The 22,478-nt window shown below is 53.6% G+C and overlaps 1 protein-coding gene across 1 annotated transcript in view; it reads right to left on the bottom strand.

Annotated features, from left to right (window-relative positions):
- Nucleotides 1-22,478, bottom strand: part of DYSF (dysferlin) — an 86,841-nt gene that overhangs the window by 35,035 nt on the left and 29,328 nt on the right. Inside the window, exons 32-38 of the mRNA XM_026846857.1 lie at nucleotides 21,415-21,444; nucleotides 20,801-20,827; nucleotides 16,967-17,068; nucleotides 16,277-16,438; nucleotides 15,922-16,087; nucleotides 15,548-15,621; nucleotides 7,366-7,428 (exon numbers count right to left, since the gene is read on the bottom strand). Of these exons, the coding sequence (XP_026702658.1) occupies nucleotides 7,366-7,428; nucleotides 15,548-15,621; nucleotides 15,922-16,087; nucleotides 16,277-16,438; nucleotides 16,967-17,068; nucleotides 20,801-20,827; nucleotides 21,415-21,444 (624 nt within the window). The remainder of the gene's footprint in view (nucleotides 1-7,365; nucleotides 7,429-15,547; nucleotides 15,622-15,921; nucleotides 16,088-16,276; nucleotides 16,439-16,966; nucleotides 17,069-20,800; nucleotides 20,828-21,414; nucleotides 21,445-22,478) is intronic.

The raw sequence follows: 22,478 nt of genomic DNA, 5'->3' as shown, positions 1-22,478 counted from the left end.
GGAGGGGGGGAGAAAAAAAAACCAAAGGAGGCAAGGGGAGCAGCTGGAATGTTAATAGCGAGCAGTATTAATCCATTTGCTTGCGAATGGGAACGCAACGGCTCCCCCCACGCAAGGGACTGGATTGAGAGATCTCGCTTAGCAGCCAGGCGATAGTCAAATCACCGTCAGTGTTTTATCTTGGACATGGCACAGGAGGGTCCTCAGAGTCGGGTCTGCGCCCTGAGCCCTGACGAAGATGGTGGCTGAGGGGCCTCAGCATCCTGCGTGTCCTCCCCAGCCGCCGCAGGGCACACACCCGCGGGTCGGCATCACTTGTGGATAAATCACATCAAGCGACTGAAGCCTGGAAGTTTAGCTTAGGGAGAAGCTCCCTCAGACGCTGACGGGGTTATTTGCTGTCTCCCCATCCCCGTTCACCCCCTCTTCCCTCGCGACCATCGCTCCCATAGAGCAGGGTCCACCGTAAACCTGGGCTGGCGCCTGCATCCCGAGTTCCCCAAGTCTGGAGTCAGGACTGCGAACAACTCTCCCATTCCATGGTGACATGAAGTCAAGACCTTTTAAGCTCCAGGGTGGCCAGCTTCGGCATTTTCTGCTAAAATGGTCAACATGTAACACAGGAGCCACGGAAGAGGGTCCAGCACCATTTCACCAGGCAAGAGCCTGAGTGGAACCACTTCATCAGTTTTCCAGAAGCTCTGGGAGCATCCAGGAAAGGGGCAGCAGGAGACGCCCTTCCAGGGAGGGGGGCATGCCAGAAGAGAGCAATGTCTTATGGCCAAAAGCATGGCATTTCCAAAAATAAAGAAATCCAATTTTTTATTTTTTTTTTAAAAGCGCCTTTAAAACCAGAATTTCACCAGCGGGCTGCAACTTCCCACTTGAAACATTTCTGGGATTACGGCTTGGACACAGCAAAAGCACTTAGACACATGCTTAACTTCAATCGAGTGTGCAAATCCCTCTGAAGTCAATGAGGCTCTTCAGACGCAGCCTTAAGGGCTTTCTGGATCAGGCCTCGGGTTCAGCAGAGCCAGCAGCCGCCCTTTACTTACCACCTTCCGACAACAGGGAAGGAGGTTTAAGCTGAGCCTGCTCTCCACGTAGGGCTTTCACCCAGGGCCACGCACACTGCTGGTGAGGGTTATTGAAATTCTTCCCTCCCCCGGACCCCAGAATGCAGACCTGTGTCCTCCTGACCGCTCCCGGGATGTTTTCAATCACATTTTGTTTCACCCGGAGGCGAACGCACCAGATTTAACCTCGGTTTTGTCAGGGAGGCTGAGCCAGAGCGATTTTTCTCCCCACCGCCTGTCCCATCAGATGCTTTCCCAGATGGGGATAGCGGGAGTCTGGGCTTGGCCAGCACAATCAAATTTTCACAAAACATGTTGAAATGGCCATTTCAGTCTGGAGCAAAAGGAGGTGTGGAAACCCGAGAAGCTGCCACGCAATGGACACAGTGGCTCCTGGTGACACTTAGTCCTTAGCATCATCACCTCACAGGTGGGGGAAACTGAGGCAGGGAGAGGTTAATGCCCAGACAGCAAAGCCAGGAGAGCAGAGCAGGCATGAGCCAACTGAAGCCTTAATACTCGCTCTCCTGCTGATTACACGCTACTCCCTGTGGGAATATAGATAATTATAGCAATAATAAACGCTGCCTCTAAATAAGCTCAGCCACTGCCTCAGTCTCAAATGCACTCGCACCTCACATCTGGGAGGCAGATTTCCTGCTGTGAGGAAGCTCTGCAGCTGGGGTGAGAAGATCTTTCTAGAAGCAGCCGGGACATTTATAGATGCAGCTCCCCAGCTGTTTGTCACCATGCTTTTGCAGGAGATGACACCGTCCATCTCAGCCCTTGGCGAGGGTGGTGTTAGCTCCCAAAGGCAGCCCGGTCAGCTCGACTGAACTAACCCAGCCCAGCCCTGTCCTCCTGCGGGCGCAGAAAACTCCAGCGGAGAGGCCATGGCAAACAGCTGGGGAACACAAAAATGCCTTTAAACGCTGCAGCTGCGCTCCTTGGGGTTTTTCTGACCACATCCTAAATCCCTCGGCTGCTCCGTCTCGCATCGCTCCAGAGGTCGGCACGCCCGGGCAGGAAACCGGGCGGCTCGGGGCTGCGGGACGGAGCCTCGCGATGGTTCTGCAATGGAACGGCCACGGCCAGGCCACCGGCCACCCTGCGCCCAAGCAAGGGGCCAGCTCTCCCCACGCCAGGGAGGCCTCTGCTGCCCGAGGGGCTCCGTCACCTACAAACGCAGCCCAGGAGCAGTTGCAAAAGTGCCTGGGAGGCAGGAAAAATCAGATTTTCCTGCTGGGAGGCCAAGACAGGGCGGTGGAGGTGGCACCAACGGGGCGTGGGACCTGGCACCTGCCAGACCTCAGGAGATGGAGGAAGGTTTTTCCGTGTTATCAACCTCCCCGCGCCCTTAAACTCCAACTGCTTCCCTAAGGGGGACTTGGCCTCAGGTTAACCCTGGCTTAACCTGGTCCTTCCACCTGCTTCCCTGCGCCAAGGGCCTGCAGCAGCTCTGAGCAGGGCTGGAGGGAGGAGAAAAAACCCCCAGGCTCCCACACAGGGAGGCTGCAAGAGGACTTTGCTCATCCTTCCATGAACCCCCAAGGTGTGAACTGTCAGATGTTCATAACGAGAAATTAGACATTGATGGCTGTTTCACCTCTTTCTTTTTTTTTTTTTTTTCCTCACCATACTATTAATTTTGCTCAGAAGTGGACAAAACTCTTTGTTTTCAGTGGGTTTTTTTTTCCATGCTGTTCCATCAGCCTACATTTAGCCACGTTCACCCGAAGGCAGCCACCCGCACACCATCCTGCCACCGCTTTTTCTCTGTCCCATGGCTTCTATTTGGGGATGCTTTGCCCTGCAACCCCGGCTGGTGGAAAGCCAGCTCGTCATGCAGATTGGTCTGCGGGTCTTTCCCCCAGCAGTGCCGTGGTCCATCCCCCGAGTGTGCAAGAAACACCAGGAGAAATAAATAAATAAATAAATAAATAAATAAATAAATAAAAACCAGCAAGAACGTGCCGGGGGGCTACACCGGGCTGCAGAGCGGGTTGGCGACCGTTTTCAGCAGGAGATATCCAACACCAAGAGCTCTTCCAACTAACGGTAACAGGATAAGCCGTAAAATATGTGCTCTGATTTGGAACTAGCAAACACAGCAAATAACCAATTATTCCAAATAGTTTACAGATTCTGACTTTTTTTTTTTTTTTGGTTTTGGCTTGGGTTAGCTTTGCTAACTTGTCATTTGATGGGTTATTTGTATTTCTTACAACCAAAGCGTCGCAAGCCAAAATAATGGTCTGAATAGCTGCATGGAAGGCACCTTATAGTGCTTCTCGGGGGAGAACGGCAGCTCCTCGCTGCCGTTTCACAGCTCGGAGGTGTCTGAGGGCTCCTCGTGAGTTCCTCTCCTCTGGAGATGCCCAGGAACCTCCTGACTTCTGCTACTGCTCCGACAAGCTAAAGCTGGCGGAGAGGAGATCTTGCCAGCCCATTTCACAGCTGGGAATGTAGGGTCTGTGTGGGCATTAACCACTCCGCAAAGGGACAGCTCTCCTGGAAACCTGCGTCCCTCCACTCCCACCCATGTCAGGGCCTTCACGCTGACCCCCCCATTTTCACTCATCAGGGCTCGGAAGCAGATTTGTACTTCTCAGGAGGAGGAGCCTGTGTGCCCTGTGGATGCTGAGCAGGGTGGGGGGCACAGGGGCGAGAACACCCTGCCGAAGGGGATTGATTAGGGCCCTCGAAGCCTCTTGGTGGCACACAGGTGCTTTGCAAAACGCAGCGTATCCTCCCCGAATACACCGCCCTTATTCTTTGCTCGCACAAGCAGCTTTCTGGTAATTCCCAGCTATATCTGTTGACGTTTTAAACATTCTGATTCTTCTGAAGCATTTCCGCATTTTCCTCTTGCCCTGAACAACAAATCAATAACAATTTATCACTAATACTACCCTGGCATGCAGTAATCCCCCTCAGCGTTGGGATCCTGTCGTGCTGTGCTCTGTAGGAAAGGGGAAGGATGGAAAACTGCCCCAAACAGTTTCCATTTAAATACTGCTCTTAAGGCAGGTACCAAAACCAGGCCAAAGGCACAGAGAGTTTTACAGTCCCTTGTTTGTGAAGGGATCCTGGTGTGAGCAGCTCTGGCGGTGGCACCTCTAGTGCATCTCCTTGAGCTTTGGTCATGATCCAGCTGCCCAGATGCAGGCTTTGATCCTAGCAAGAGGTGTACGGCACCTTCTGCTGACCACCTCTATGGGCTCTCCTCTGTCTTGCAGTCCCCTGCACTTTCACAAATTAAGACCCTTAGGGTCACCAGGGTCTCATCCTGAGCACTCTCGGGTCGGCTCTGATGGGCCCCATGGCAGAGACACGGAGGGTGACAGCACCTCCATCCTCGGAGAGCTTCGAGGGGACACGGCCAAGCCCAGGTGGGGCTCTCAGGATGGTTTGACAGTTTAAAAAAGGGGATTTACAGGACAACAAAGAATGGATCCCGTGGATAATTTCAGAGGGGATTGGGTGGATAATTACAGAGTGCTTCTCCCAAGCAGGGAGGGGGAAATGGCTCATGAAAGAGCTTGTTTTGACATTTTAAGAGGTCTTGAGGATCTCTTTCACCCTTTGAACATGGTTGAATCACTTGAACTGCTGAGGGATGAGCCAGGATTTCCGCATGGTGGGAAGGGGACAGATCTGGAGCAGAGAGGTGGGTCTACGAGACATCGGAGCTGCAAAATCATCTGATTTTGCTCGTGCCAAAGATTATCAGCAGGGACAAGAGAGGGACGAAAGGCCAACTCCTGACTTTGTCTGGGATGACTTTGGCAAGAGCAGAACCAGAGGAGTGTGAAGAGAGGCCAGATTAGGATGGGTTTATGAACTAGGTTATAAACAATTGCATATTAAGGGCTTGGGTTTGTGCAGGCTCCAGACGGAGCCTGAAGCATCAGCTCTGGCCACCCTGACCTGACCTCCCCACCACACCTTCACTTCTCCCCAGCCTTTACCCCCCGGCTGGGGGTAGGGGATTGGTGCCACAGGGAGCAGAGGTGACGCCCATCGCCCTCCTCAATGGCTCCCCACGTCCCCCCAGCAATCCCTGCCCCACTTTCCAGAGCTCTTTGTAGTTCGGGGGGTTTTCGAGGTTTTCTCAGCACACAGAGGTCACGCTACTGGGGAGGCAGAAAACCCCACAAGTTCCAGATGAAGGGGAAAAAAAATAAAAAAACCCTCTTGTGGAGTCCACCGAGGAGATGGGCAAATCTACAAGCTCAAGTCTCCGTGAGGGGCAAGCCCAGAGTCTCCCACCACATGCCCCTTCCTCCAGGTCATTAACGCCACAGTCGGAGGCAGAACCCAGCGGAGTTCAGGAGCTCCCTCACACACTCCACACCGGGCTGGATATTTTTGGCTGTAAAAGCTTTTTTTCCTAATATTTAACCAGCTGCAGCCCCTATGCCTCATTCCACAGCTCCTGCTTTCGTGCGAAGCTCCACAGCTATAAAGGAGAAGGAAGGGAAGGAAGACATGCACGGGCCATCCCGGTGACCTCCCTTCCAAAACAGGATGGTTTCCCCCGGGAGGCGTCAGCAGCTCTCTGCGACGTGAGGTTTATTACATTTAATCACATTCTTGTAGGGTCCTGGTGAGGGCCAGGAGAATGGCTTTATTACTGTCTAATATTCTGTTCCTTTTATTTTAAATTAATGGTTTGCAGCTTTTTTCTCTTTTTTTTTTCACCCCCCCCTAAATTTTATTTGAACTAAAACAAAACATATTCACGTAAATTAAAAATGCTGATGAACAGAGGGAAGAGGAAGGCTATTTATGGAGCTTTTGTTTCCATACTCCGCATCCCAGCGCAGCCACCCATCTGTCTTCTCTGGGCGACAGGGGAAGCCGCACCAGTGATCGATATGATGTGGGTACAGAGGATAAACGGGGAACTGGAGGGATGCGCGTAGGGCCAACAAAGCTCGTATCTATGTTACAGAGAGAAAGGCTGGACGTTGAGTGTGCCTCCAACCCTATGCCAAGACCTCCATCAGGGGCTCCTGCGTGCAAAATTTACAGCTGCCATGAAGCTGCAACCCATCTCTTACTCATGTGCTCTGCTTGATCAATTTTTACGCTGTTTTCAGCAATGAAAGCCAAATTTATCCTCCCTTCCATCCCGCATGATCAGACCTCGAAGGGAGACCGTTCCTCCCAAAGGCACAGTATAAATAACACCTTCAAGCTGACCTTCTTCCAAAATGCTGGGCTGACCCAGTGGTGTTTACACCCCAGGGGTGAAGCACACGGGCACCGCTCTGGGTTTGACTGTTTATTGCAGAGAAGAAGTGGGAAGCAACACAACTAATTGCGGCCTGAAACAGGCAGGAGGGACGTGCACGGCTCCCAGCAGGAACTGTCCTGTAACTCACGGGCTGGTATCAAGAGGGATCTAAGAGGGGTGAAGAGCCCCAGGGTCACAACCCTGAATTTGGGGAATGGAGAATTACTCCTCTGGAGTGTCCTCAGAAGGGAAAGCAGATTCACTGCCCTTCTTAGAAAAGCCAGGAACGTCCCAAACATCTGATTTTCTTATTAAAAGTGCACAAAGGGATCAGGAGACACTTTGTGAGGAGGGATCTGTCACTGCTTGGGCACCTCCCTCATCCCCATGCTTTGAGGGCACCAGGCTGTATGCCTGCAAAACCCAGGGCTGTGCAAAAGTCCTGCTGATGAGGTGAAACCTTCCCTGGGGTGAAACCCTTCTCCTCGTGGAAGGTCAACACCTCCTCAGTTCAACCCGGAGCAAGACGATGCCTAGGACTTGTCACAGTCCCTGAGCCAGGACACAGAGGAACACTGAAGTCCATCAAACCCTTAATTAGGCCACTGCAGCCACCCAGGACACACCATCTCCAATGAGTACCAGGCTCTGCCGGGGTGCACAGAGGAGCCAGAAGCTGTCGGGGAGACACCTAACCTTGAGCACGTACGTAATTCTGCCGGCTCTGCAAGGGCAAGGGGGAGGAAGCTTCCTCATCCCTCCCCCCAAAACAAACCTTCATTTCTTTGGCACAAAGGAAAACGATCACTGAAGTGCTCACACACCCGTAGTGAGGTGAAATTTCCATTTTTCTAGGACAGCAGGGGGATCTTCCACAACAAGAAATGCCCCCCTTTTTGCAGATCTCAATATATATATATATATATATATATACATGCACATTTGCAGATCTCAATATATATATATATATATATATACATGCATATCTATCATTCACAAAACCCATTAATCACGCAAGTAAGTTAGAAATTAAGCAATACATACATGAGGCTGGGCCCGAGAAGCTGGTATGTTAATTAATGCTGAGCTGGTCATACCCTCTGCAAGCTACAAATTAAAATGATTGGTTATCAATGGGGTTAGAGAAACAATGTTTAACATACATCAGCAAAAGCACAATTTAGGAGAAATAAAACGAATGAACCCGAAGAGTGCCACCTTCCCCCTCCCCTGGGTTATCAGGGTGAGGTCTTCCCAGACAAGGGGAGTGCGAGAGCAGGGTTTGGGTTTTCACTGATGTTCGTCCAATGGGTTTGAATGGTCGTGGAGAATAAATGGGGTATGAAAGGGAAACCGCAGCAAAAATCCACGTTACAGAAAAGCTGTTAACATTTCCCAGCGTGGGGCGGGATCTCCTGTGGACACTGGGCGCTTGCAAACGCCGCGGGTCAAGTTGGTCGCAGGAGCCAGGGAGGGATCTGACCCGGGGTGGTTTTGACAGAAAGGGATTAGGAGAGCTTGGGACCAAGGTCTGGTCCAAACGAAACGCCGAGCACAAGCGCAGCTTGTCCTTGGCAAACCAAGAGCTGCCGTCACCTACCCCTGCCCTGGGCAGCAAGCGGCAGCTCTGCTTCTGCCTCGCAAGGTGTTTCCTCCGAGATGGAGAAGGGGGAGAAATGAGATGTTCTCACCAGAAAACAGCTGGGTTTGAGCATCAGGCCAAGCCTGACAGAGCTCCCCCTGCTCGCCAGCTCGGGCTGGGCCCTGAACATGCTGCTTTTGAGCCACGGAACCAGACCTGCTTCAGACCTCGGGTCAAGCTGAAAACCCCGAATTTACAGCTGCCTCATGGGGGGAGGATTCCCCAGGCTCAGTTCCCGCTGGGACACCCCTGCAGCTCTGGGCGGGTAGCGGGACACGGCTCCTCTGTGACTGTTTTACCAACAAGCAGAAGGAACAAATATCTGCTCATCCCTTGGGGCTGCAGTTGGGCCTCAGGGTTGTCCTTCCCATCTGCTTCCCGTGGGATTGAGGACCCAGGAAAGAGTGCGGAGAACAAAGGAGGCTGTGGGGGCAGAGTGGGCAGGGATAAGGGCTGAGCCAGCAGCCACTCGCATGTGCTCACCCCCTGAAAATCCCTACTCCGGGTGCATCTCCCAGAGAAGCAAACCAAGGAGACCTTGCTGCAGAAAAATTGCTTTTCTATGAGTTTTAGGAGCTTCTTTCCTCGCACTCAGTAACCACGATGTTTCCAGTTCGTGTGCACGTAAGACTTGTTTTAAACAGGCCTCGGGCTGAACTTCTCACCCCACTCGTACAAGATGGACAACACGCTCAGCAACCTCAGAGCGCGGGGGTTTCGCGTCTGTTTGTTTTCTCTATTTCAGATGAGGACAACAAAGTGATCCTTTGTTCCAGTCATCCATCAGAGGAGGGACCAAAGCCAGGCTTGGCAAGGAGGGAGAAAGGCTTTGGAGCCACACAATGAAACACACCCATGCACACATGCACGGGCAGGAACAATCCTGGCTCCTGCTTCCAAGGTCACCACGGGAAGAGCAAGTGGTACGGAGTCTGCGGCCGCAGGCAGGAGCTCCTGGCCTGGGATCCCTCGCCTTTCCCCGGGAGAAGGGGTAGGAGGGACTCTGCACACTGGGACTCCTCCTTCACCCCCCAAACCTGGCCCCAGAAGGGAGCAGAGCGGGTTGGAGGGACCCTGATGGCTGCGGGGTGTCAGAAAATGTCCCCTCAACCCCATGTCTGCCACCAGGAGAGGGTGGGCATGGGAGGAACAGCATTCAGGGCCAAAACTGAGAGATTAGGGAGGGAGATGGTGGGAATTTTGGTTTGGCTCTCCATGAACAAGCTCCCTCCCCCCTGTGCTCCCCAAACAAAGGGCAAAAGTGAAAGACAAACAAAGAAACAGAAGAATTAATCTGAGGTCGGACTGAATAACTCAATTCATTGCCGGGTGTTTTGTTTGCGAAATGTTTGTTTCAGTAAAGAAACGTCAAAGTCTTCCACTTTAAAACTGCTGCAGCGAAGTGTTTTGGCTTTTGAAACGTCCCTCTCCCCCTTCTTGTCCTTTCACCACCCATTTAGACTGTTCCCCAAGTTTGCTCTGAGTTTGCAGATGCTTTCAGTAGGTTTTAAACTGCCCCAGGGAACAAAGTATCGCAGGGGGGGGGGTTCTCTGTCTCACTCCTTCCTTTGGGACCTCTGCAGGGGGGTCGGTCCACCACGGCTGCCCCCCGCCCCGAGCAGTGAACGCGGTCTACACCTGCCTAAAAGTGTGTGTGTGCCCCAAAAGGCTGAGCTGAGCAGGTTTGGTAACATCATGACGAAGTCCCTGTGAGGTCTGGGAGAGGCAGAGCTCCTCGAGCGCCGTGTTTCCCTGGGGACAAAGAGCTGAGCGGCTCGAGCATCGCAGGAAACACAGCTCATAACTTGTTGCCCGCAACTATTTTTGGGGAAGAAGGCCCTGCCTTCAGGTCTGAGGACACTGCTAGGGAAATATTTTTCTGACCTTTGCTGGATGTTTTAAAATAAATAAAAATTACTTAATTCAACATGTGGTGTCATTTATTTTGCTTAAAGGAAAGTCAAACATGAGCAAAAGCTCACCTCACTTCACTCTGCAACCTAAGGCTGAGGGACCCCGGAGGTGCCTCCCTTCACCTTCACCTCCACCACTCATTGCCACAACCCTCCTCTTCCTCACAGGCACCGTCAGAGGCCGGAAGGTTTTCACCTTCGTCCTCTGTTCCCACTGCCCATAAATGCCTTCCTGAATGTTTTGCTAATAGTTGGACCAAGCCTGAGTGCCCTATGGATGAGGTCTGCAGCCAGGGAGGTGCGTTTCCTTACAGACAGCCCTACTTCTGCACATCCCAGCCAAAAGCTGCCCCAGAAGCAAGTATCAAGAAGGAAAAGAAACCGAGGATCACCTGCAGGCAACGCTCAGGGAGCGCTTTTGAACAGGCAGCCCATGGGACAAGCCTTGGGGATCTCGCAGAGGATCAGCTGTCACCAACTTCTCCAAACCAGCACCAGCCAGGACCGCGGCTCCCTCCCCAACGGGCCTCAGCCCAGGATGCTCCGTGCCCACGATTCCAGCAGCACCGAGAGAGGGACCAATGCTGCTGCAGGAAGATGCGTCTTCCCCCACCTGCAGCCCCAAACCCAGTAACTGCTCTCCTTGCTCTGCAGCGTCTCCAGGGTGGTGACAGGTCCTCCACCCGGAAGCGGTGGCAGAGAAACACTGAGGCTCTGGCTGCCAACAACCCTCTGTTCCCTGACAGGGGCCCCATTTTCTAATTATCACCTTCCAAAAATGCTTCTTTTGCCTCCAGGTCAGTAGGAAACCTCATTTCCTCCTGCCAGGAGAGAGCCTGGCCACCAGGGCCACCAAGGGCCATCTCCGGGTTGCAGAGCTCTAACTCTAGCAGAGTCACATCCCTGGGGCTGGGGGCGCACGAGGTTCCTGGGATGGATCCCAGCCTGCTGTGGACATGACCGCGGGCCTGATTTTCCAAGCAAGTCATGGAGAGCCAGCTGTACCAAAGATGAAGCATTGATCCACGTACCCCTCGTGGTGTACAGGTCTCCATCGGGACAAGGAGCACCCCAAAGTCTCGAGGAAGAACCTCAGAGCCAGGGAAAGAGCGTTTTTCCATGAATTTGGGTAGAAAGCACACAAATTTCTGAAGAAGGGGGATAGGTGGGGTATAATTCAGACAAAAGATAGACAGATCTGCATCTGGCACGTCATCAGAAGTACCTGCAGCTCCTGCCGGGGTATTCAGATATTGCACTGACCTGAAAAACTGGTAATGAGCAGAACGTGTGTTTGGACAAGAGCGTCCGGAGCAAAGCTTTGGAAAGGCTGGGAGCTGGAGGAGGGTCAGGCACTGCTACTTTCCTTCTTCCCATCACAACCTGCCCACAGGGAATCCACCAGCCCGGCCCTGAGTGAGCGCAGGCAGCTGAAACGGGTCCCCTTGGCCCTCGGTGTGGCTCTCCCTCACCCTGCTCCTGCCTGGAGCTGCGCAGGGTGGGAGGGAGGGAGGGGATGGGGGAGCAGGGCCAGATCCTGTGGCGCCTGTGGTGACGGGGTGTGGCTCGCGAAGCAAGGCTTTCCCCACGACGCACCACCACATCTGAGGAGGGGATTAATTCTTGTTTGCAATTTAAACAGCCCCACCGTGCCAGGGCACTGCGTACACACAGTAACAGAGCCTTCGGCCTCGCTCCAAATTAGCCTAATGAGGAGCAGGTTTTGAGACAGGCTCGGAGGAGAAGCAGGCTGCCCCTCTCCTCCCACCTCTCCCGTGACCTTCTGCCACCTCTGACCACTCCACAGACGTGACCAACACCTAACACAGCGCTGAGCTGCGTGTGCAAGAGTTCCCTGCACACCACGATCCTGCTCTGCCTCCCAAACTACCCAACCCCCCTGCCCAGCTGCCTTCACCTCTGGGCCAGCATCTCTAAGAGGTTGCCCAGCGATAGACGGTGCCAAAACACCACCTCAGCACTGATGGAGGTTCCTAAAATGCAGGTGCCCGCACATCTACCCAGCACCTATGATCTCTGCCTTGCACACCCCATGCCAGCAACGAGCATTTTCACAGTTAACGCTGGTCAAAAGATGGGGGGAAAAAAAAAAAAAAAAAAAAAGCTTCGAAGGACAATTTTTCATTTTCTTTTCCAAACTAACTGCAGTAAAAAAGGTGGAAGCCAAAAGAAATTTGAAATGCTGCCATTTTTTGGAGTGCAAATGTAAGAAGAAGAGCCCTGGGTTTCTCTTTCTTGCCTTGCCCTCACCTCCAGGTGCAACAAAACCTGGGGAAAAGAGGGAACTGGTGGATGGGTCCCGAGGGGGAACACTGAAAGTGAATGAAGTTCTGCAAAACTAACATGAAAAACGGTCTTGTTTTTTCACCGTTACAAAGTGCCCAAGGAAAAGAAAAAAAAATCTGTAAAAGAAGCAGCCTTTTGATTAAAAAGACATGGCGATCTGATCAGAGCCCTTCAAGCAACAGTGGGCACAGGCAGAGGCCAGGCAGGGAGCCCCCCCAACCTGCACCACAGGGTGGGGGCACCCCAGGGTGCTCCCTCCATCCTGCCTGTACAGCAAAACCAGAGGAAATGGTGCAAACTGGGAGCCCCACCAGCCCCGTAGAGCATGAACATCCAAGAGAACCTTGGCCAGGCACCTTCAGCACCGGTTCAGAGGACCCTGACCCCACACCAGCCCCGAGCCAAGGTCCCATGGTGGCCGCAGCCCCCTCACTGCACCCAGCGGAGCCTTCGCCTGCGGCTCTCATAAAGGATATTTATGGGAGGAATCTTTCCTCCCCTCACCTCCCTCAAAAAAGGAGCCACCGGGTTAATACAAAGCAGGGGAATTTCTATTAATCAGAGTAAAAGGGTAGTTAGTGACCCGGGCTGAAAGCGCCCTGCATCGCCCAGCCAGGGCCGCCCAGACTCCCAGCAAGAAAGCAAATTTGGGTCAAAACACTGCGTTCCCAGAGGGAATTGCATTTGCCTCTTGTTTTCTCCACCAAAGTCACGGGACAAGAAGCAGGAGCGACTGCGGGTCTGGACCCTGCTGAAGGCACAGAAAAATCAGGGGTGGGAAAGATGCTGGCAGATGGAGGTCAGAGGAAAGGAAATGTTTTACGAAATCAGTTGCCTTTAACAAACAGTTTTGCCATCAGAAAAAGGCAGCAGAGGACCAGCGTGGGGGAGGTCGTTCTGATGCCCTCCAAGAGCAGTTTTGCACACTGGAAGTGCTGCAGGTTGTTGTTTTGCTACACAACACCCTTCTGACTGAAAACTGACCCCCCAAAAATCAATAAATAAATAAAGGGGGAGAATCTAAACTGTAGATGTCTGTATATGTCAAAAAAAAATTAGTCAAACTAATTTGAATTTCGGGTAGATTTTTTCTTTTAAAAAAATAAGAAATGATCCCGTCGCAGCTTGCTGGTGTTGCAGATGCCAAACCAGGCCACCCATCGCTGCCCCATCTGTGGCCGTGGGTCAGGAGGGGGCCAGCAAAACCCCTGTTGGGGGGTCTTAGCCCACTGTCTCTGCAGAGGGTCTTGCAGCAAAGGGACGTGAGATGCACAGAAGCATCATGAGATAAATCAGAGATGAAGGCATGACCTGCACCCCAGCCCTCCTACGCACATTGTCCCCTCACTTTTCTCCCGAGTGTTTTCTGAACTAGGCTAGAAAAAGGGGATTTTTTTTTTTATTTGCAGAAGTGAAGGTTCCTGTTCCAAGGCTCATTTTGGTGTGTTTTGTACAGACATGCTCCAGTTACTTTACTGATACAAGATGAAGCACAATTGTAAATTATTAAGACAAATCCGCAGATGGCAAGCAAACAGAAAGCCGATTAGGTTGTCAGTAATATTTTCTGTCTGGAGCTGCTTTTCTCCTTTCGACGACACTATTTCACTTGGGCCAATATTTTTAAACTCCACTGTCCGGTTCCTAATTGATACTGAGGCACCTTGGGACAAGCCGCCAGCGTCCCAGGAAGCTGAGCATCCCAACGTCCCTCCTCGTGGGGAACCCCAAAGCCAGCTCTCGCTGCAGGGACCACGGGTGACCTTGCCTGAGGGCACCAACCTGGATCTCATCAGTGCTTGGGATAGGTAGGCATGAGCAGGGCCAGCTGCAGGCAAGACCACAACAGGCTGGAGTCCCACACCCACAGCTTTTGCTGAGTGATGGACAAAATCTTGATTTTTTTTAATTTTTTTTTTCCTTAATCCAAAGCCTGAAAGCCTTGAACGGGGCAGAGGTTGCAGCATGCAAGGCACACTCCTGCTCAAGCGATGCCTGCTCAGCTGCAGGGAGGGCTTGCACGGCCCAAACCCAAAGCAGACAGTCTAGCAAGGAGAGAGGCGCAGCTCCAGCTCTGAATCTCCGGGGACAGCCCGGTACTGGGAACCCAGTCTGAGCCCACCCTGGGACACGACCGCAGATATCTGACCGCATGGATCTGTGGATTGTAAAGTCCTCGTGAACTGAAACACTGAGGGTCCACCATGGAGATGAATGAAGAGCTGAGGCATCGATGCCCAAATGCTCCATCTTGCTTTTATGGGCAGTGAAAGACAAGGCAAGAGGCTTACCTGAGGGGCAGAGCTCTTACAGACAGCTCAGGCTTTTCTAGCCCGGGGTGCCACGCAGCACCCACAACCTTTAAAACAGGGAGGAAGGAAATGCCAGCGCATTAAATACACCAAAGGGAACAGGGGACCGTGAAAAGCTCCACCGAATGCCTCTGACAACACTTCCAGCTGCCCCCGAGCAGTCAGGCTCACCCACGGACTTGTGCATCACACACGCACACGTCAGCACCGGCAGGTCTCTGCCTCGGAGAGGACACATCTGCTGGCGAAGAAACCCGAGGGCTTATAGAAATGTGAAGCGCCAGCAGGGCCAGTGTCACCAGTGTGGCCTGACCCACCTACGAGGGACAGCTGAGTCCCCTCAAACTCATGGCACCGATGAGGTTGCTCCCTGCCACAGCAGCAGCACATCCCTCCCTCCCTGCTAAAGCCCGCAGGGGATATTCTGCAATCAGGGTCCCCGCCGTGACCCTCTGCAGAGAAACCGGAGCTGCTGAAAGCAGCCAGTGGGTCTGGGAGCAGCAGAGCATCCTGCAAACAAAGAGAAACCCGGGGAAAGGAGACCTGGCCGCGTGGTTGTGGGCAACTGAGCCACGGGGAACCTCCGCTTCGGTGTGGCCTCGGGCGAACCGTCCCATCTGCCAGCACCAGCCCACCCTCTGTGGTGCTGGGGTGAGGCCCCTCAAGGCTGTCAGCTCTTGTCATTCCCAGAGAGCATCCCGCACAGCGCAGCCCTACGGGGGTGGCCACAGAGCTTTGGTCTCACCCCAAACCACACGTCTGAGGAAGAGACGCTGAAGGGAAGAGCCTCGCGTGGGGAGAGTCTGGGTCCTCCCCCTGCCCCGAAAAGCAAATCCAACACCTCATATTAAACATGGGGGAGAAGGGTGGGTTTGTGGTTGTTCCTTGTGGTGTGGTGGAGGATTGGGGGTGAAAACAGAGGTGGAAGCTGCGAAAGGAAGGGTACAACCAGACGTGACCCCACATCTGCATTGCTCTCTACCCCTGCCCTGTACCCGCACATGTTCCCCCATGTCACACAAAGTAAGAAACAAGGGATATTTTTTCCCTACCTGGACAGGAATAAGAGGCTCTTTGTCATCGATGTCAATGAGGACGTCGTCCCTGGGCGTGAGGCTCACATCGTCTGCAACCAGAGCAAGCAGGAGCATGACCGGGACATCCAGCTGTCAGAAACCCCAAAGCCAAACCACCTTGGGATCAACCTCCAGGACCAATCTCAACCTTGCCCAGAGCCTTCACACCAGCCAAAGCTCATGTTCATGGGGGTTGAACAGCTTGGCCAAGGGACAACCCATCTCACCAACCAACCCCAGAGCTGGACTCCTCCTTGGCACCTCCTGGGCTTTTTGTGCCAGACCTACAGCTGGGGTGAGCTAAAAGCGACGCACAGAGCCACCCACAGCTCCTCCGTGGCAGCACGTACCCGAGTGCTCCTGGGGACCGTCCATCTCCTCTTGGTAGGGGTCACAGTAGAAATCCTCCAGCGAGCGGATGGTGCACTGCCCCACCACGGGCCTTCGGCCAAACGGCCTGTTGTCGATGATTTTGACGATGATGGGGGGGCTGTACAGGCTCTCCTTGGGTAAACGCTGTGGGCAGAGGGGAGGGACCACGTAACCACGCAGGGCAGCTGCTCTGCACCCCCCAGAGGAAACCGAGGCTAAGCAGAACAGAATTAGCTTCACCATGAGATGGATTTTTTTACGGGACCTGCGGAGGTCCTTCCCACCCAGTTCTGCTATGACCCCATCGCTGCAGGGTGGGGACCAGGTCCTCACCACTTCCATGAAGAGCACGCAGATGTCAAAGTTGGGGTTCTTCTTGACGTTCTTGATGACACAGGACTGCACGAGCTGGCCCCCACACTCTACCAGCAGGCTGGGCGAGGTGACACTGGCCAGCTGGTAGCTCTTGAGGTTCCTCAGCCCCCAGGCCAGGATCTGAAGGGTGAGGGGAACAGACAGCAAAGACTGAGCCAGAGGTCTGCCTCCAGGCGTCTCACTGAGCTTCTAAGCAAGGGAGGTAAACCTGAGTGTTGGCCCACCATGAAGGAGAGATGAATCAACCATGTGGGACAGCCGGGGCTGGGAGAAGCCAGGTCGTACAGCAAACATTTCTCTGTATGCACCAATACACCAGGTCCACAACTGCTTATCTATTAATGGAGCATCTCTGGTTTGGGCAAATATCATCCTGGTGTGAGGGAGATTGTCCTAAAAACCAAGCGTGGTCCAGGGCTGTGCTCTGCCCTAGAACTCAACTGCTTGGTGAGAATGTTTTCCCAGCAAGTTAACAGATTTTGGCAGATAACCCATGAGCAGAACCTGCTCCCAGCACTGGTGGGACTCTGCATCCACAGAGTCTGCCTTGGATCCCATTTCTGAGCCTCACCCCCCCCGTTAGGGACACACGTTCCGGGTGTGATTCCGCGAGGAGGCGAGCAGCCTCACGCGCTCCCCATCCCTCACCTCGATGGCCGTGCGCTGCAGGACGGGTTTGATTCCTTGGGGCACCATGTAAATGTTGGGCTCCCGCTGGGGCGGGGGGTACGGCAGGTCGGAGTCGGCGGACTGCGGGGAGCAGAGATGCCAAGGGCACATCAGGTCACGTCACAACGGGACAACAACCCCATCGCCTGCCCCTCCCCACGCTGCGCCCCCCAGAGTGGTCTCCTCTCTGCAAAACTCATCTTCCCCCACAAGTCCAGGACAGCCTGAGAGGAGAAGATGAGGGCTGGGGAGGGGGGGAAGGGGGGAATGTGTTTGCAAACTGCTTCTCTCCCCTTAATCTGACCCTGGAAAAGACCAACATCTACTGCTGAGAGCAACCCCTGAGCCTTTTCAAGGGACCTAAGAGGGATCTGCCCTGCATCCAGGCTCAGCCTCCTGTAGGGGCTGAGGGGATGAAACCGCATCTACCCCACCCCAGGACCACGGTGAGACCGTTCTGCAGAGCGATGAGAGGGGACGAAGCAGCAGCGGGGGGTGAGTTAGTGAAATACAGCTCCTTGAGTTGGACAGAGGGAGATGCTGTGACCAACTCCCAAAAAATTGGGTATTTAGTGGTAGCAGCACCATGGGATGGAGAGTCAGCATTGCCCCCGGCTGCAGGAAGGGGCTGTTGTTCCTACTTAGGGCTGCTTATAGCTCCATAAACCATAACCAGCAGCCGCCGAGCCACCAGCCCCAGCACAGGGCTCAGATAAAGGCGTCCATGCACAGTGCACACAGAACATTTCCTTCGGGGCAAGAACAAATCTGGGTGGCAGGTGAGGGGTTCAAAATTTGCCTTCACAGAGGAGGAAATCAGGGAGCCAGGCCTCCCCAGCCGCTCGCAGAGGACGGGCTTTGAGCCCTCCCAGCATTCGGGTTCTTCCTGACCTGCACCTTCGAGTTCACAGTCACCAAAAAGGCAGGAATGAAAGCAAAACCTCTAAAAATGCAACCCTCATCCAAGGGCAGTTGGAACCAATTTAGGAGACCAGCATTCTTTTCAGGCTGGAGTATTATTGCATTAAATTAAGTGTGTATATGTATTCCAATTATAGGATTGGTTCAGGTTTATATATGTACGTATATAAATGCCCTACAAAGGGATTTTTCACGGTGGCATGTTAGCTATACTAGACGCTAAGCTTTAATTTTCATTGGCAATTGCTGGTGGCTGGCGAATCAAGCTGCTTGTTAGCTGAAGACTTTCGGTAACTTCATTTTGGGGCAGATGTCGGGTTTCCCTCATGGGGCAGCCGGTAAATCTGGGGCAGGCAGTCCTCCCTCCCATGAACCACATGCTCGCAGAAGTGGTTAGTGCCAGCAGGGAAAGGGAAGGTTATTTGGGGGGGGGGGATGCCTCAGGAGAAGAGAAAGGAGCAGAGCATCCCCAGCATGGCTTGGGTGCTCAGCACTTCTGGTAACACACCTCCAGAGCCAGAGCCTTAACATCAGGCTGCTCAGACACTGCACCGTCAGCACGAGCTGGTCCTCCCTTGGGGTAGAGGAACAGACCAAATGGCCCTTGAAGAGCTTTTCTTTGTGACCCTCAACACTTAGGGAACACCAAGCATGGACCGAACCAAGAAGAGCCTCAGTCTGTCCTTGTACAGTGACATATGTTCATTTCCAGCCTTAAATGTGCTTAAATTGCATTTAAGTTGCATAATAAAGATTATACAACTTAGTTTATAGAGATTATGCAATTTACAAGTCACCTAGCCCATCTCCAAACCCTAAGGCAGGCTCAAACTCCACACAGTCCCTGTGAGATGGCTGCACAGTCTGTTCCCAAAATGGGAAGTTTTTCCCCTAACAGGACACCTAAATCTTCACCAATGCAAATATCATGTGTTGCATTTATCTATTGTCATTGGACTAAAGATCATTTCAATCCTTCTGTCTTCTGACAAATCTGTGTGGGAAAAGGGGAAAGCCTTGAGGAAAGAGCTCCTGCCCACCCTCCATCCTCTCCAAGAGCTCCTGCCTGCCCCCCATCCTCTCCAAGAGCTCCTGCCTGCCCCTCTTCCTCTCCAGGTTCAAAAGCGGCTTTGAAAGCCAAGAGTGCATGCTTGGCTTCTAACACTGCCACGTCTTCAGTGAGCACTAGCCATTTCTAAGACCTTCTCAATCCCTGTTGTTTTGCAGTCATTCTCCTGGGTCTCAGCTGAGTGTACAAGCATTAAACGTTTCACCAGATGGGACAGAAATGAGCAGTGAGTCCTGGGGATGAGGCAGAAGCAAGGGAGGGATGGGGGTGGTAGCGGAGGACAAGCAATTCCCAGACACAGCTCTCAACCCAGACACAGCAGGCGGGATGGAGGAGACATCCGTGACAAGACCTGTGGGGTCTGCTGGCAGCTGGGACGTTTGAACAAGGGCAAGTCAGAGGGAATCGGGGTGGAAGGGAGCTCTGGAGATCGTCTAGTCCAACCCTGACTTTGATACGGGGTTGGAAAAGAGATGAGTGAAAATCAGCACCGATCAGCCCAGTCAAAGCAGTGGCTGGAAACACCTCCCAGTCTGAGGGAGCAGCTGGGCCACGTTGTTTCGAGAGGGGCTTAAACCCCAGTGCCTGGAGGGGGTCTGGCCCCAGAAGGCTACTCCCATTTGCACCAAAGAGAAATGCAGCAGCAGGAGGTCTGGGGCCAGCCTGGTCGTTCAGGTGCATCATGAGCCTGAACGATGCACATGTGAGCCAGGTTCACCATAAACCTGTTATCTCCTGCCAAGGGCACTGGAGGCCTTGGGCTGGCATCACCCCCTCGGATGCAGCCTCGGGGGGTTGGTCTGGGGGGGGCTCCTGCAGGGCAGGTGGGTCAGGCCAGGCCATGTCTGAAGGAGCTGGTCTCTCTGCGTCTCTGTTGGGACTTTGCTTGGTTGGCAAAGGCAGAGGAGAAGAGGAGAGTCAAGTGTTTGATCATAAAAGGTACCCATTGGAGGAGCCCCTCGTAGAACAAGGCAGGGGTGCAGAGCTGTGGAGTGCCCCATCCAGAAATGGCAGTGCCAAGAAATGGAGGAGAAAGAGCAGAGAGATGGTTATGTTTACACAAGCTGCTCCAGCTCAGCACGAGCTGAGCACAAAGATGAGCCCCACACCATCAGGAAAGGCTGCTTGGGTGGAAGAAATCCCATCCAACCTTTCATGGAAATGTGACCAGGGTCTTTGCATGCCCCAGGTCCCTCCTCGCTCATCTCCCCGGGTTTGGGGTTAAGTGGCTCCCAGGGCCACCACAACACTCAGGCAGATGTGCCCCTTGTTCCCCTCCCTGCCTCGTGTTGTCCAAGACACCAGCCAGCCCTGGCCCCGCTTTGGTTCAGCCTGTGATCTGCCCTGTAGGACACACAAGGTCTGGATAGCAACTCTGACACGTTGCCCAAGCAGCAGCTTGGGATCCCGATGAGATTATTTATTTCCCTCAGAGCTACTGGAACAGCCCAGCACGTGCCCCGGCTCACAGCGAATTCCCCACGAAAAGCTGCAAACTTTTCAACTGGGATTTCAGCTGAGGTCCAGCCAAAGATCAGCCCAGCATTTCGGTTTTGGCATGCTTTGTTTGGAAGGGTTGAACACCGGTAGACCTCATGCACGCACATCCCACAAAGGTTAAACGTTACCCGACATGCCCTGTCATCGGGAACACCTGCTGGGTTAAGCACGGAGCCCATCTCCCCTGTCCTGCTGGTGATCTCTCATGTTACTGAAATCCTGATGTTATTGGCTTGACTCATCCGAAAAGAAGTGGCTGCCCCCCAGAGGCACGATTTTAACAATTTCCAAGATGAAGAGACAACTAAATCTTACAGACTCACCTCATCCAGACTGGAGGACAGCTCACTCTGGAGGAGAGAAGGGAAGTAGAGTCAGAGCCATTCTCATCCATAAACCCATCCTAAGGCATCCAAGGATGCTTTCCACGTTCCTGCACACCACCACCCCCAGGCTTGAGAAGAAATCAATGCAGGTGGCTTAAAACCATTTAAAATCCAGCATCAGTTAATGGCCTTGCTAAGTCAGGTTGTAGGGAAGGAAATGTGCTGGAGGCCTTGGGAAGCACAGCCCCTCGCAGTGGGAACGCTGAAATTATCGCAGGGCAGGAGGGTTACGGTGTGTTTGACATCTGAGGAATTATATCTGAAATGGGGCACATCTGCCCTGTTTTAGAGGTCAAAAGTGAGCTGCCCCACTCCCTCCAGCGCTCTTTGCCACCCACTGAAGGAAACTGGCATCTCTACATGGGGATTCCTTCACCCTAAAATAACAGGATGGACACACTGCCTGCAGAAGCAGGGCTGCAGACAGAATCCACTGCAAATCTCTGCAAGAGCAGCTGACGGTGCTGGGACCCCACAGCTCTATAGGGGTACAGAGGGGATGGTTTGAGGGACACAGGGCCTAGGAGCTGCGAACAGGGTCATGGCATTACCTCGAAGCCAGGGATGTGATGGACAGCTGGCTGCGGAGAAAAAAAAAAACACACCCTTTGCATTTGCACTTCTGGTGCCAACTCAGCTTTATCTGGTAGAGAAACATCAGCCCCAGTGCTGGGCTCCACAAAGCCTGGGCACGAGTGCAGGGCTCTCCTCCCAACAAGGAGGCACGAGCAGAGCCTCAAATCCATGTGGCTGCTTTCTGCGAGAACCAAACAGGGTCCTTGGAGAGAACTTCCCTCTCCAAGATCTTCCCCACCCGGTTCAGTAACATCTGAGCAAGGTGAGGAGGAAGAAGAGGCTGCGCAGCGGCTCACTCCCCCATCCCGAGAGCAGAGACGTCTCCTGGCCCCCACCCAGCAGCCCTTGCTGGTGCAGCAGGTTTGCACCCCCCGCTCCCACCCCGGCAGCTGCAGCAGCGGGGCACAGCACCCTCCGGGACCAGAGCTGGGACCCACATCGGAGAGGGAGGAGGGAGCTGCAGGACCCTCGTTCCCAATTAGCACCTCGGGGCTGGGAGGGAGGGATGGGGCAGGGAGATTCAGCCTCCCAGTCCATCCACTTTCCCTGGAACTGAGGCACATCTGGGCTGCAGCCGGGCACCTCGGCCAGTGGAAAAGCCAGAGATGAGAGAGGCGAGGGGGTGGTGCATGCAGGGGGAGAGCGATGGTGGGAAAGTACAGGGGAGCACGCTGGGGCATGATGAGTCTCTCCTGCCCGGGCTGGCTCAAAGCACAGCCTCCTGCCCCCGTGGCTCCTTACACGAATGGCCAGCACTGAGCACTGCAGCTTGCTGCGGGAGTAACCGCCTGCTTTGGCTCTCATAAACCCCCTCCGGAGTCTAACTCGGAGCAAAGGGCAGTGATCTGGGGCCAAATGCACCAGGCTCTTCCCACAGTGCAAAGATGCTGAGGCTTGGAGCTCAGCACCACAGCCGGCCAGGCTGGCAGGGTGAGTGGTGCCTCCCGAGCTGGTACCCAGCAGCCCAAGCTGGGCTGGCCCCAAGCCCTTTTCCCTTGGCCTTGCTGAAGCCTCCCATCACGTGGCAAGGGTGCAGCAG

Source organism: Athene cunicularia (assembly GCF_003259725.1).
Source record: "Athene cunicularia isolate RWA chromosome 4 unlocalized genomic scaffold, athCun1 chr4_part1, whole genome shotgun sequence".
Classification (NCBI taxonomy): domain Eukaryota; kingdom Metazoa; phylum Chordata; class Aves; order Strigiformes; family Strigidae; genus Athene; species Athene cunicularia.
This window is presented reverse-complemented; position numbering and strand designations above follow the sequence as displayed.